The sequence below is a fragment of the Megachile rotundata genome, chromosome 4, assembly GCF_050947335.1.
Source record: "Megachile rotundata isolate GNS110a chromosome 4, iyMegRotu1, whole genome shotgun sequence".
NCBI classification, from domain to species: Eukaryota; Metazoa; Arthropoda; class Insecta; order Hymenoptera; family Megachilidae; genus Megachile; species Megachile rotundata.
Window position 1 is genome coordinate 19,323,878 of NC_134986.1, and position 13,736 is coordinate 19,337,613.

Genomic DNA, 13,736 nt, shown 5'->3' on the forward strand with positions numbered 1-13,736 from the left:
GTTGTAACACTGGTTATTGGAATATTTAAACACACAGTTTTAAAGTTCTTTTATGAATAAATCAAATTAAAGTGTTCTTAGTTAATAAAGGTGCACATAAACGGAGTAACGTTCTTTAGGAATATTGATATAGTATACCTTGTAAGTAAATATAAAATATTATTTTTGTGTATATTATGCTTATTTTATAGCATTATTTTAAGTAAATTATTATATGGTTTGCTAATAAGGATGCTAAAATATATGAAGTAATACACTATTTAATAGTTACTGTTATTTATATTTCATAACCTGCAAAGTCAATAATATATATTTTGTATATCATACAAAGATTTTTCGCCAGAATAATTTATTATATATAATACAATTTATTTAATTTGCTTCATATTCACTAATAATGATATAAATCATTCTTTTTTTTACATTCGATTAAGGCACAAAATGCTAGAAATAACGTGCAATGATCGCCTTGGAAAAAAAGTTAGAGTAAAATGCAATCCAGATGATACAATAGGTGACTTAAAAAAGTTAATAGCAGCTCAAACTGGAACCCATTGGGAAAAGATTGTTTTAAAGAAGTGGTATACTATTTTTAAGGATCACATAAAACTTCAAGATTGTATCCTTTTAAATCAATTATAGTACATATTATACAAGATTTCAATAACTTTTTCCTTAATTTAACAATTAAGATGAAATTCATGATGGTATGAATCTAGAACTTTATTATCAATAATTTATTAATAATATTATATAAATTAATGTTAGATATAAACAATAATATAACAACAATAGTAACTTTTATATTTAAACTGTTCAAGATTTTCTATGTTACATAATATCTAAATATACAATGTACATAATAACTATATAATAAACATAAATAATAACTACAAAATGATCTTATTTCGCAATATTATTACTAATTAACATTTGTATCATACGAGGCTGCTATTTAATATTATTACCTATCGTCTTAGTATTGCTGCAACGTTTTTACAAATTCACTTTTCACAAATATATCTTTTTCCAAGTTATAACATTCTTTATAAATATCTTATATTTAACTTTTTAAATTACTTGAGAATTCTTTCTGATTGGTTTTAAATTTCTACATTTATATTTATAATCAAAATAAAATATAATTTATAATATATTGTTTAAAATTTATTTCGATCATTGCTTTAAATATATCACTAATTTAATGTAGAATTTCTACATTAAAAAATATGAGTATTAAAAATAACAAATATATAATAATTTAACTCATGTTTAGCCAATTATTTTTTCTTTCTAAAAATTTTAATGTGGCCTCTTGGATAATTTTTCTGTTTTATATACTGAACTTTTAGGTTGTACTGTAACCCTACCCCTGTCGCTTAAGAAGTCTCTTATATGTTGCACTATCAAATCTATTGCCACTGCAACAAAATATAAAATATAAATGAACGGTTAAAAATTAGTTTTATGATGATGGAAATCTGATTTCTTTATTATTTCATTTTACAATCTAAACAAATAATATATTAAATTACATAATCAAAATTGTAGTTAACTTGTATAATATCATTATTGAGATTAAGATGATTTGAGCATTTGAAAGAAATAAGAATACCAAATAAAGAGATTAGTATCACGCCGAATCAATATAATTAATGTTGTTTGAATATGGCAGTATGAGAATAATGCATTAGTTTAAATTAAATATATCACATTATAAAGAATAATTATGCTAATGTATTTTATGCTCACTTAAATTGTTTTATATAAAAATTTGGGTTTATATAAGTACGGTCATCAGGGGCAATATTATGTAAAAAAATCCAAACTTTCAAGAATGTAAAACTGCACATACATATTTATAACGATTCTTATATATGTAAATAATACTAAAACCCTTTTAATATATTAGTCTTATGTATAAATTTGAATAATTATGCATCATTGGAATTACAATACCTGAACAAGGTACTTTATATAATTATGTACTTTGTCCATGTTTTAGGAACAGTGTAAAATTAATTTTATCTATAGAGTTTAATGAATGCATAGGCACTAGAAGCAATATTTTTGGTTGCTTAGCGTAGATATAATACATTTGTATTACTATAGAAAGGATGTATTAAGTATTTAAAAAAAAATCAGTAAAAATTTGATTCTACATAAACATATCATATATAAAGACATAGTTTTTATAAGTGAGCATATTATGATTAAATCATCTGCTGAATGTATCGGATGAAGTCGAGGTACGCTTATGTTGGTAGAAGTATGGATGCTGCCCGGATGAGTTTTCAGCCTTTTTCAAACGCAATATGTCCCAGATGTGGTGCACTATAAGGTCTATTGCCACTGGAAACATACAACAACCAAACTATGTACGTTTTGATATGACCTTCATTTCTGCACTAACTTAAGACAGCTTGTTTTGTTAGCCCTTACATACCAGGCAGCACCCATGAATGCTATAGATATATACACATACAAACAGTAAAAATTTAAGCTGTCTTACTATTTGAAGTCTGCAGCTAAATTTGACTGAATATTATCATCTATCAGTATAACAAACAATAAATAGGAAATTGTAAAATTGAACCACAGTAGATTATAATAGTTGTAGGATTACAAATGAATCAAGTATTTGATCAGCTGCAGACTTATTAAAAATGAATTGAGATTATAATAGAAGATAAATTTATTTTTATGATAAACTTAATAACATTTATTACATATTTAGTATCGAATAAATGCATGAAAAATTGTATAAAACTAAATAATCCAAGTTTCATGTTAGAATATTTTATGTAATTCTTATGTATTGTAACAATATTGTATAATTTACCTGTATTGTCTGCACCTCTTGGTATAATGACATCAGCAAACTTTTTAGTAGGAAGACAGAATTCTTCAAATGCAGGTTTTACAAAATTCATGTACTGATTTAAAACATAATCTAGATCTCTTCCTCTCTCTTTTATATCTCTTGGCACTATACAGATAATTAGCATTCACTTAGGAGTATGTATTTATAATTAACATTAGCATTGATGTTATATCATTACCTCTCCTAGCCAATCTGATATCTGAATCGGTATCAACAAATAGTTTCATGTGAAATAATTCTCGTATCTTGGGAAAATAGAATATTAAAATTCCTTCAAATAAAACTACATCCGCAGGATAGATTGTTGTAATTTGATCTTTCATTCTAAATTCCCAAGAAAATGATTGATAACATTATATTAATTTATTTGATATGCTTTTAAACACAATTAAATTCTATTAATACATACAGACTGTTAGTCCTATAATCATAAGCAGGTATTTCACATTTTACTCCAGCTAATATATCTTGTAAAGTTTTAAGTATTAAATCATTATCAAATGCATCAGGATGATCAAAATTATATTGACCCCTCTCGGCTTTCAGTTTTTCAGCAGGTGATAAATCTCGATAAAAACTATCTTGTGAAATACAAACTACTTGCCGTTGCATGTGATCCATATCAACTTGACCTAGTTTTTCCATTATACGTTTGCATACAGTTGACTGAAATAATAGAACAAGCAAATATTAATAAATAGTAGGATATTGCATAATGATGTATTTCATTAAAAAAAGTCTATCACTTAACATAGTGTTTTTAAATGAAGGTTAAGTTATATCGAAAACATACTATTTACAGAGTAACAAACAAAGTTAAGAAATTCTTAAAAGTACAAAAGTCTTGCTTACTTTACCACTAGCTGTACCACCTGAAACTCCAATTAGAAAAGGTGTTTTACTTTCTAACCCATTTAATTTCCCATTAATACCAAAAGACATTTTTCGCGGGGTTATAATATTTATTGGCATATCTGCCATTGTTGAGAATTTATATATATCTTTAAAAATGAAGTAACGAATCAATTTTAAAGATAATATCGAAAAAATGTTTTGCACGAGGTGTGATTTCGTCCGACGGCAAAAATGTCAATGCAGATAACCAATCTGTTGTGTAAATCAATACATAAATGCGCGCGCATCCGCTACGGTATTTAATTGTTGCTTTGACGAAAGCACAAATTGACTAACAATGAGTTCAGAAGGCCTCTCTACTTATCGATTGCACAAGTTGTTCGATTACAAGTGGGCATAATTGTAGGAAATAATAACTTGGATGATATTGAACTAAGTTTTTTTTTATCAAAATGTTCGTTTTGAATTATTAATGAAAAACATTAACCAATAAAAACACGTGCATAGCGCACGAGCTCAAGCATGGAGTGTTGGCTATATGTCGATATTAATCATGATTACGAACGAACAAAATGTAAAATTCCCACTGTTACCTTTTACTTTATTTTGATCCATACATTTTGCTTTCTCAGTAAAGTTATGCTTATTAATAATGACAAATTTTATAACTACATATTGATTGGTGCGTACTACATTACCGATGCAACACACATTTTTTTGTTCGCAACTATGGTTAACATCGGTTCATAGCCAACACTCTTATGACTGAACCCGCGCGCTATTGTTGATCAGTGTTTTTCATTAATAATTCAAAAACTAAGCCTTAATGAACATTTTGCAAAAGAAAAAAGTTGTTCAATATCGTTGCAACTACCAATTCCTGGAAATAGACCTACCTGTAGCTGTGCATGCCATATATGTATGTAGTGAATCAAAATATATGAATAGAAAAAAAGATGTAGGAAGCGAAAGAATATATTATCTCTGCATTAACAGAACATTAGAAGATATTTGGGAAATGTGTCCTTCTTCAACCTATTACTCTTGTATATACTTATCATAACTCTTTTTATGTTGTATTGAATTCACACGTGGGAAAAACATAAGTTATAAATATATAAACACAACGCCAGTGGACGTCGTCATCCATAGCACGTGTTGTAAGACTGAGATAAGTTCTTGAATATCTCTTTTTCCACTCCCGGAATAGTTCGGATTTAAATGTTTACTTTATCTTGCAAAGTAATCAAAGTAATGCAGACGTATATATTCAGTAATCGCTATGTTTGCACACTAGTAGATTATAAGGTAACTTGTATAACACTTATTTTAGTTACTTAAAATTACTAAGAATAAAGTTTTATACGTACATATAATTATGGAACAAGCGTTTAGCGGTATTCATCGTCATGATAATTCATACGAGGTAGATCAGAAATGTTTTTTTTTTATTTAATTTACAATAAACAAATCAAAGAAAAACAGCAAAGATACCATGCATATACTGATATGTGTACTTGTTATATTTGCAGGCTGCTCTAAAAGCATTGACTTCTTTACAAAGCAATGCTCAGTATTTAAAGATAGCAACAAAAAATAATTCTAATACCTTTTGTAAAATATTGGAAGCAAAAAAGTATTTGCTGCGGTAATAATTTTTTCTTCTTTCTGTGTAAAACAAATTTATATAAACTTTGTATACAAATATAATTTCATTAATATCGTTTTTATAGAGTTGGTATTACACTTGAGAAGTTGGATACTTTATCTGTTATACATGTAGCAGGTACAAAAGGAAAGGGGTCTACATGTGCATATACAGAAGCTATTTTGCGTGAGCATGGTTTTAACACAGGATTTTTCAGTTCTCCACACTTGGTTACTGTAAGAGAACGTATAAGAATAAATGGACAACCAATAAATCAAATGTATTTTACAGAACAATTTTGGGCAGTTTATAAGAAGCTGGAAGATACAAAAGAACATGAATGTGATATGCCTATGTACTTTAAATTTTTAACGATCCTAATGTTTAATATATTTTTAGATGCTAATGTTGATGTTGCTATAATTGAAGTTGGAATTGGGGGTGAACAGGATTGTACAAATATTGTAAGAAACCCTGTTTGTGTGGGTATAACTAGTCTAGCATTAGAGCATACATCTTTATTGGGTAATACTATTGAGGCCATAGCTTATCAAAAATCCGGAATTTTTAAACCAAAAACCTTTGCATTTACTGTTCCACAGTTACCTCAAGCAATGTCTGTACTAGAAAAAAGAGCCATGGAAAAGGATTGTACATTACATCTTGTTCCTCCTTTTCAAGAATATAGATGGCAAAATCTTTCACCTATTCTAAACATAACAAGTAGTATTCAGCAACAAAATGCGTCTCTAGCAATACAAATGGCTATTACATGGATGGCCAAATCCGATAAATACTCAGATAGTTCATATAATATCCTAAATAACAGTAAATTTTATAGGAACAGAAATGCTCAATTAAGTATAGCTACGAAACAAGCACAGCTACCAAATATAATAGATGTAGATAAAATTGCAGTAGGATTAGCATCTTGTAAATGGCCAGGTAGAATGCAAATTTTGGAAAGTAGTATTGGTAACTTTTACTTAGATGGTGCACATACATTTGAAAGTATAGAACATTGTATTTCATGGTTTAACGATTTAACCGGTAAAAATCGAGGGAAGAAATTTCTTATTTTTAATACATCTGGAACTCGAGATCCGACAAAATTATTAGTACCATTAAAAACTTTACATTTTTACAAAGCGTATTTTGTACCAAATTTTGCGGGAATCAAAAGCGTAGATGACGAAGCAAATTGTTTATCTATAGACGAACAAAGATTTAAGTGTGAAATAAATTTTAAAACGTGGGGACCAGATTCAATAGTTGCAAACAGTGTTAATGAGGCTTTACAGGATATAAAAAAGAACTCCAAACAAGAAGTTAATTATAATAATGATGAGAAATATCAAATACTTATTACGGGTTCGTTACATTTAATAGGAGCAGCTCTAGCTGTTTTAGACCCAAATTTGACTATGAGGACGCAATTTTAACATATATTTTTAAAAATTATAACGGAGTGCATATAACACCAATATTTCTTTTATAAACAATAGAATTATGTATTTAATAATTATAATAACAGTTGAATTACTTTATAATTTAGTAATGAGATACTGTGTCGTTATCTCTGTGACATCATAAAGTACACGTTGATATTTTTCTTTAACAACTTTTTTTGGTACTTTAGTATAAATATATTTTTCATAAAACTACGTAAACATAATGTTATAATAATTTGTACATGTGACAAGCAAATGTTATACGTTCACGTATGATACACAAAATATGTGGTATTAAAATAAGAATTGAGAAAGCGCTTAAAATATTTTTGTATGATAGTCTAGTTCTGATTCAGCTTCTGTGTCAGATAAACTTAAAGAAACACCAGCTCTTCCTCGCATACGATTTTCGTCAGGACTCTGAAGCATGTAAAGCAAATATTATACAATGTATATACAAAATGTATATAAATTTTTTATAAGTGTTGTATAAGAATGTGCAGGTAATCGAACGTATCGGCTCTCCGAGTTGCACATTTTTTTGGCATAATTAGGTACAGATCAGGGTGGGCCTGGCCCTCTCAAAATATGGAATAGACTTCTTCAGGTAGTATGAAATTCAGAAATTTTCAAATTTCCAGAGACCCAAATTTTCAAGTGCTCCAATTTCCAGTAAACCTAGGGGACCTAGCCTACCCCAGACAAAAATCCTGGTTATGCCATGTGCACATTCCAAGTACCGTGTATATTGTTGTTTTTAAATAAAGAATAATATTTAAAAAAAAATCTAAACTAAGAATATAAATTATTACCTGGTCTAAAATACCGGCAGTGGGTTCAGAGGCATAACCTACTTCTTGTGCATCTTCTTCAAGATCTGCTTCATATTCTTCTAATTCATCTGTATCAGAATCAATGTCAAGATCTACATATCGATTTCCTCTGGAGACTTTGCAGACCATTTGAGCTAAATCTGTAAAAGTATACGAAGATACGGATTGTTGATGTGCTTGATGTTTGGCTCGTAATGCCCGTGCAATTTCTCTATCGGCGTTAAATCTAGGAAGAACACCGGCTTTCGATTGTCCTTCGAAATACGTTTTCCCTATAAATATATTAAAATCTTCATATCTATAGAACGTACGTGATTCCCCTTAGTACACAAGTAAATAATATTTACCGTGTTGATACCCAACATCTTTAATTTCATCAAAATTAGTAAATTGAAGAGTTTTATATTTGTCAATCGGAGGTCTGACATATTCACAATAATCGGAGTTTTTAACTTCTTCCAGTTGGCGTACACAACTCACGTATGCCAATCTGGACTGTATGTCAGGTAAATTGGGGACTTTAACAGGTGTCGCGAAAGGATTCCATCGTTTCCATAATAACCACCAACCAGATAAAGAATCTCCATAATTCGTTAAATCTGTATCATCCTGTGACCCAACATCAATAGCCAAAATATGATGCGCTCCTTGTCTCAACATTTCGTCAGCTTAAACAAAGAAGATGATAAAACTGTATATTGTCGATTGATTACAGTATCGATGCCATTATATCTATGATAAAAAAAAACAATACACGTTTAAGGTACCTGGCACGTTATTAACATAACACCCATCGACCAAAAGATGCCCGTCAAGAGGGTCGCAAATAGGAGGAAAAACCCCCGCAATCGTCATACTGGCTCGAATGTATCTCCATAGTAAACCTGAGTTGACTTAGCTATTCAGAATTTGACAAATGCATCTTTTATCAACGGGAGTGAGCTCTTTATTGGTTTCAAATTTACATCATTCTTTTATTAAATTATTACCAATTTTTTTTCAAGATAATGTCAACGAAAAGAATAAAATGCAATATCATCCGTTTCTTGATGTAAAATTATTTGTAATGTCCAGGTAATTTTATAAAGTAAAAAAAAAAGAAAACAAATATATTTTTACACAATATTGTCACGTAACATACACACTAATATATGATATCACAAGCTGAGATGACATAACAAACTTAGACACATTTTTTAACGTATCGCTCAAATTACCTGGGAGGTTATTGACGTACCCGCCGTCGAGCAGGAGATGGCCATCAACTGGGTCACACATGGGCGGCATGTAACCAGACAAAGACATCGAAGCCCGAATATACCGCCACAGCGATCCTAAACACGACGAATTAAGTTCTTTAATTTATGTCCGCGTAATTTCTTCGATACTTCCTATGTTCTTTAACGCTAGAGTATCGGTAGCCTTAAGCTCTTTAATACAATAATTTACTTAAAAGCAAGTACAGGAAGATCGTTTTTTATATATCTATGTTTCGAATAAAAAAAAAATAATGTTCGGTATTTTTTAACAAACGATACAGAACGGAGAGTACGTCAACAATAATTATTCAGAAAGCTCACTCCCGCTGTTCAAGCTTATTTCTATGCAATGCTCTACGGTAGCGCTTGTTCAAAGATACACATTTTGGATTAAAAAAAAAAATGTAGATTAGCACAACTACGAGTTCTACAAACTGCATGAAAACAGCGAGAGAGTTTCCAGTTATGGAAGAAATTTCAGTTTCATATATTAAATATATGTATTTAATCAAAGAGAACTGGAAACTATCAATGCTTTTTAAATGTTAAACATTTCGTTTGTATACAGACCGTGTGTGTGTGTACGCATGCACGAGTCAGTGATGTCGGTAGTTATTATGAAATATGGTAACCATAAATCTTCTATGTATGTATCTCCAAATGTTGCTTGAATTGTTTTATTAAAATCTTTTCCTGAAAACATGGATGTTACTGGATATGTTAGGTCCATTATTTGTCTCCACCATTGTGTCATTTTCTGTAAAATAAGAAATATCAAAAGTGAAAGCTATATTTGTGTACACATTTAATATATTTTATTTTTAATTTTAAACTTGTAATACCTTGGACCATTCACGTGCTTTTTGTGTTGTTGTCGTAATGTTCTTTTCCATGCACCATAGTGCACCCATAAATGCTCCGATGCTAACCCCACCGACCATGTCGATAGGTATACCAGCTTCAATAATTGCTTTGAGCATTCCTACATGCGCTGCACCCCTAGCACCACCACCTCCAAGTACGAGCCCTACTGAGGTTCCAGTTAACCAACGAGCAAGTCTACTAAAATCGCTATGTACATTTGGTTCTGACATAAGAACTTTTGAGTACAGTTCATTCTAAAAAAAATATTTCATTAAATTATTTCAGCGTTTTATTTAACGCAACTATATATGTTATATCTTACAATTCTGTACTGAGATCTTCTCGTAAACATTCGTTTAGGACATTGAATATGATGATGACTAGAAACCCAAGATCTCATATTTAACCATTGTACTGTATTTGAAGGCCTCTGACCACCTTCTTTATGCAAAAGCACTAATTCTTTTTGCGTCCTCATCACTAAACGCTCAACTTCTCGTTCAGTTCTACCTATAGACGGAGGTCTGTCTCCTAACCCTACGATAAGGATGCAATCAGCTTGTCGAACACACCGCTGAGTCCACAGTGTATACGTCGAATCACATTGGTACAATGAAATGCGGTGCTGATCTTCTTGCTGTGCAAGCCATGACGTTAGCCGATATTCATTTGCAGGTTCCATGATACTACTACCTAATGTCTATTGACAAAAAGAATCATTCACTATGTATGTTTTGGTACTCGTAATAGAATCAAATAAATGTTTGATTGATATCAATTACGTACTTTACGAACAACTTCTGAAGTAAGTCGTAAACATGGTCCAATAGCGCATAATGAATGATACAATTCATATGTAAATGCAGTCAACGGTACATCATCAGATACTGGAACTATTGCAACAGTTGAAAAATTCACTTGGGCTGGTCGTGCATCGACTGTTGCAGCAGCTCGCCTATCAATCGATAAGTGCTTAAGTAATAATAAAAGTTTATGTTTAAGATCAAAATGTTTCGGATACGTACTGTGTATCACTACTACCATTCTTTGCGTGTGCTTGTTGCCAAGTACCAAGTATACGATGTCCAAGTAAGTTTATGAGTCGGGTAACTACTATCGGGAAACGAAGTTTAATAACATTAAATAATCCTTCAGGAAGTTTCGCTAATTCAGAGTCTCGTACTGCCATTACGGTAGTTGATCGTGGAGTCTGAGTGACCATTTCTACGATACCCACTAGGTCTCCTTTACCATATTCCGCAACGAGTTCTTTTTTCCCATTTTTATATGTAATCACTGATCGTAAACGACCGCTTAATACGATAAACGTTGAATCCGATTCATCTCCTTGTCTATATACTGCTCTACCACTTTCTAAGAATAACCAATCCAGAGCAAAATCGACCTTATAACAGAATAATAATGAAGTAAAGAATTGACATTAACAGATAAATACATGAAACTAAGGTATTTATACCTGTCGTACGAAGGGACTAAGTCTTCGAACAACCGAGTGGGCTACATGTAATACAACAGTGGGTTGTTCTCGCATAATAGCAAAAAATGTTGGTTTACTAAGAAGAGCTATGCGACTAGGATGTTTCGCTCTAATAGTATAAAAAGAAGGTTCTCCAGTTAATACAGCTAGACCTCCTACAATTTCACCTTGATGAGCACTAAACATGTAGACTTCTTGACCTACGTCTCTTCCTTCCGAAACACGTTGGCTAACTAATAATGCACCAGATACAACATAGACAAGTGCCACATCCTAAAGGAAAGATATATATAACATTACATAAACTTTCATAAATACATGAATTGTATTGATCAGTAGGAACATTTCACTATAACCTTGTGAGATTCTTCCTTCATTAAGTAAGTTCCAGCTGGTACTTCTCTAATTTGAACTTTGCCATCTTTCAGTATAGAATCATCTTCTAAGCCAAGTTCTCTAACAAACGCCTCTGTAGCTATCTGAACAAGATGTGCATCATCTAACTGTTGCTGAATTGGTTCAATAACAGTAGACCGTTTCTTGTTCGGATGAGAATTTCCCGTGTGTATGACATCTGGTTGAGATCCATGCTGAGATCCTTGGAATGACTGCTGTGGTGTAATAGGCGAAGAATTTGGCCAATGAGAATCGCATTCCGGTACCATGTCTGCTGTGTTCTGACCTGATTGTGGACTTAAATTTTGATTTTTCCAATCAAGATTAGTTTTTGGCCTATTATAGAACAAGTGTTAATAAAAACATACTTTATCTTTTCAACTATTTTGTTAAACTTACCGTCGATTTATAACAATAGGTACAGATTGTTGACAATTTAGTGAGGAGTTATGAGACATGTCGCACGAAGCATGCTGTTCCGATGACGTGCTTACAGGTCCACTGAATTGATTTTCTGCACTCTGTGAAGCAAAATTTTCTTTTGTCCTTGACCTAACTGGAGATCCAGAAAATGGACTTTGTTTTTTCTTGTGTGTCCCTTGATTAACTAATTCAGCAGATAATCCAAGATACTGATGTAAAGCGGTAAAAGTGACTCTCTGAAGGCGAACCATAATGACCTGGATAACTCGAACAAATGCATCAGGATGATCTTGAAAAACCTAGAAAATATAAACATTAAATTTAGAATGTTAACAATATAACCTTCTAAGGATTAAGTATAATTGATTTGTACCTCTTGAAATGCACTCATTGGTAACTTAACTACAATTGAATCTTCCACAGTTCTAGCAGAAACTGTTTTATACGTACTCGTATGTCCAGTAAGTACATCAGTGAAGCTAAGGAGACTAGTAACTGATTCCCCTGTTTTTACCAACTTTAATGATATTTGAGAGCCATCAGGTCCTGTGATATAAACATTAACTAAACCTTGTTGCACTATAAATAAATTTTCATCTGGATCTCCAATTTTGAATAAAGTACTTCCAGCTGGCAAATTCATAATTTCCGTATGTTTGCATAATTTTAAAAATACAGGTTTTTCAAAATGACCAAAAACTCTTATACTTTGTAACATATACAAAGCATCAGGTGGCACTCTATCTCCAGGACCTAAATCTTCTTCTAAATATTCAGCTGGTGGTTCTAATACCTGTTTAAATACAAACAAGTAATATAGAATGCTTAATAGAATAAAAATAAAAAAAAAGAACAAAATCAAATCAAAATACTTTTAATTGTAGAGGTACTGTATCCTTTTTCAGTTGCAAGAGTCTTCGAGCAAATCGCATAACAGCCTTTCTTTTTTTTCCTTGTCCAGTTGCATGTACTTGTCCACTGATAGATTTTGCTTTGCGCAACATTTTTCTTCCATAGAAAAGTAATTTGTCTCTTTTTCTGAATCTGGGCTTGCCTGTACCTACTCCAACAAATTCTTTTACTTCTGGTAGAAATTCCTTGTTTTTCCATTTTCGTAGAATAATTATCGATATAATTAATATAATTAACAAAACTGATATTATCACTATAAACAATGTCTTCGATGCTTGATATTCTGCAATTAATTTGTCAATCCATTTTGATACAATAAAAGATTTTAGGTTTTCATTGCATTTATTAAATAACTCCACAACCTAAAATTAAAAATAATTAATTTAATAATAAACGTTTCTAAACGTTCACACACATTTGTTTTGTATCGTAGGTATAAACACAGCATAAAAAGTTATAAATGAAATACAACCTCCATAGTGGGTATTCATTTCTTCCATCAGATTGTAATAGAATTATGCAGGAAGAATGCGTCACGAACTCATAGGTAAAAATTCATGAAAATGCAATGTAGGCGATTTGAAACAACGTGAACTCCTAGTATGCGAGAAATTACTTATCTACACTGAACTAATGACCTTTGATACTTCGCTCGAGTCATCCAGCGCCATTTTAGTCGCACTTACAAGTTTGCAACTTATAAATCAATTTTC

At 31.3% G+C, this 13,736-nt stretch overlaps 4 protein-coding genes across 18 annotated transcripts; 2 read left to right on the forward strand and 2 right to left on the reverse strand.

The window, feature by feature from the left end:
* Positions 1-441: 441 nt before the first annotated feature.
* On the forward strand, positions 442-898 carry ubl (Ubiquitin-like protein 5). The gene is made up of 2 exons (XM_003699884.3): positions 442-619; positions 693-898. Exons 1-2 carry the CDS (start codon positions 442-444, stop codon positions 734-736), a joined length of 222 nt encoding a protein of 73 aa, XP_003699932.1. The 3' UTR covers positions 737-898.
* Uck (Uridine-cytidine kinase) lies at positions 784-5,250 on the reverse strand. Of its 4 annotated transcripts, none has more exons than XM_003699882.3 (5): positions 3,737-4,158; positions 3,294-3,550; positions 3,063-3,208; positions 2,843-2,989; positions 784-1,421 (listed from the first exon to the last, which is right to left on the reverse strand). In XM_003699882.3, exons 1-5 carry the CDS (start codon positions 3,863-3,865, stop codon positions 1,303-1,305), a joined length of 798 nt encoding a protein of 265 aa, XP_003699930.2. In that variant the 5' UTR covers positions 3,866-4,158; the 3' UTR covers positions 784-1,302. The 4 variants fall into 4 exon arrangements, with proteins under 4 accessions (XP_003699930.2, XP_076387246.1, XP_076387247.1 ...); XM_076531131.1 differs by lacking the exons at positions 784-1,421; positions 3,737-4,158 and adding exons at positions 1,464-2,352; positions 5,110-5,250; XM_076531132.1 differs by lacking the exons at positions 784-1,421; positions 3,737-4,158 and adding exons at positions 1,464-2,352; positions 4,333-4,458.
* Fpgs1 (Folylpolyglutamate synthase 1) lies at positions 4,518-7,051 on the forward strand. Of its 4 annotated transcripts, none has more exons than XM_012291018.2 (4): positions 4,523-4,658; positions 4,736-5,047; positions 5,272-5,387; positions 5,473-7,051. In XM_012291018.2, the coding sequence occupies exons 2-4, from the start codon at positions 4,961-4,963 to the stop codon at positions 6,827-6,829; spliced, it is 1,560 nt and encodes a 519-aa protein (XP_012146408.2). In that variant the 5' UTR covers positions 4,523-4,658; positions 4,736-4,960; the 3' UTR covers positions 6,830-7,051. The 4 variants fall into 4 exon arrangements, with proteins under 4 accessions (XP_012146395.2, XP_012146408.2, XP_012146430.2 ...); XM_012291040.2 differs by lacking the exon at positions 4,736-5,047 and adding an exon at positions 5,073-5,165; XM_012291005.2 differs by lacking the exon at positions 4,736-5,047 and having other exon boundaries at positions 4,518-4,658.
* sws (patatin like phospholipase domain containing sws) lies at positions 6,874-13,722 on the reverse strand. 9 transcript variants are annotated; one of them, XM_012291046.2, is made up of 15 exons: positions 13,496-13,719; positions 12,984-13,385; positions 12,485-12,904; positions 12,088-12,410; positions 11,649-12,024; positions 11,272-11,565; positions 10,820-11,199; positions 10,581-10,749; positions 10,117-10,494; positions 9,773-10,048; positions 9,501-9,687; positions 8,439-8,555; positions 8,019-8,339; positions 7,651-7,943; positions 6,874-7,258 (listed from the first exon to the last, which is right to left on the reverse strand). In XM_012291046.2, the coding sequence occupies exons 1-15, from the start codon at positions 13,499-13,501 to the stop codon at positions 7,157-7,159; spliced, it is 4,044 nt and encodes a 1,347-aa protein (XP_012146436.2). In that variant the 5' UTR covers positions 13,502-13,719; the 3' UTR covers positions 6,874-7,156. The 9 variants fall into 9 exon arrangements, with proteins under 9 accessions (XP_012146436.2, XP_012146439.2, XP_076387220.1 ...); XM_012291049.2 differs by lacking the exon at positions 8,439-8,555 and adding an exon at positions 8,889-9,005; XM_076531105.1 differs by lacking the exon at positions 8,439-8,555 and adding an exon at positions 8,889-9,005 and having other exon boundaries at positions 6,874-7,525.
* Positions 13,723-13,736: the final 14 nt, after the last annotated feature.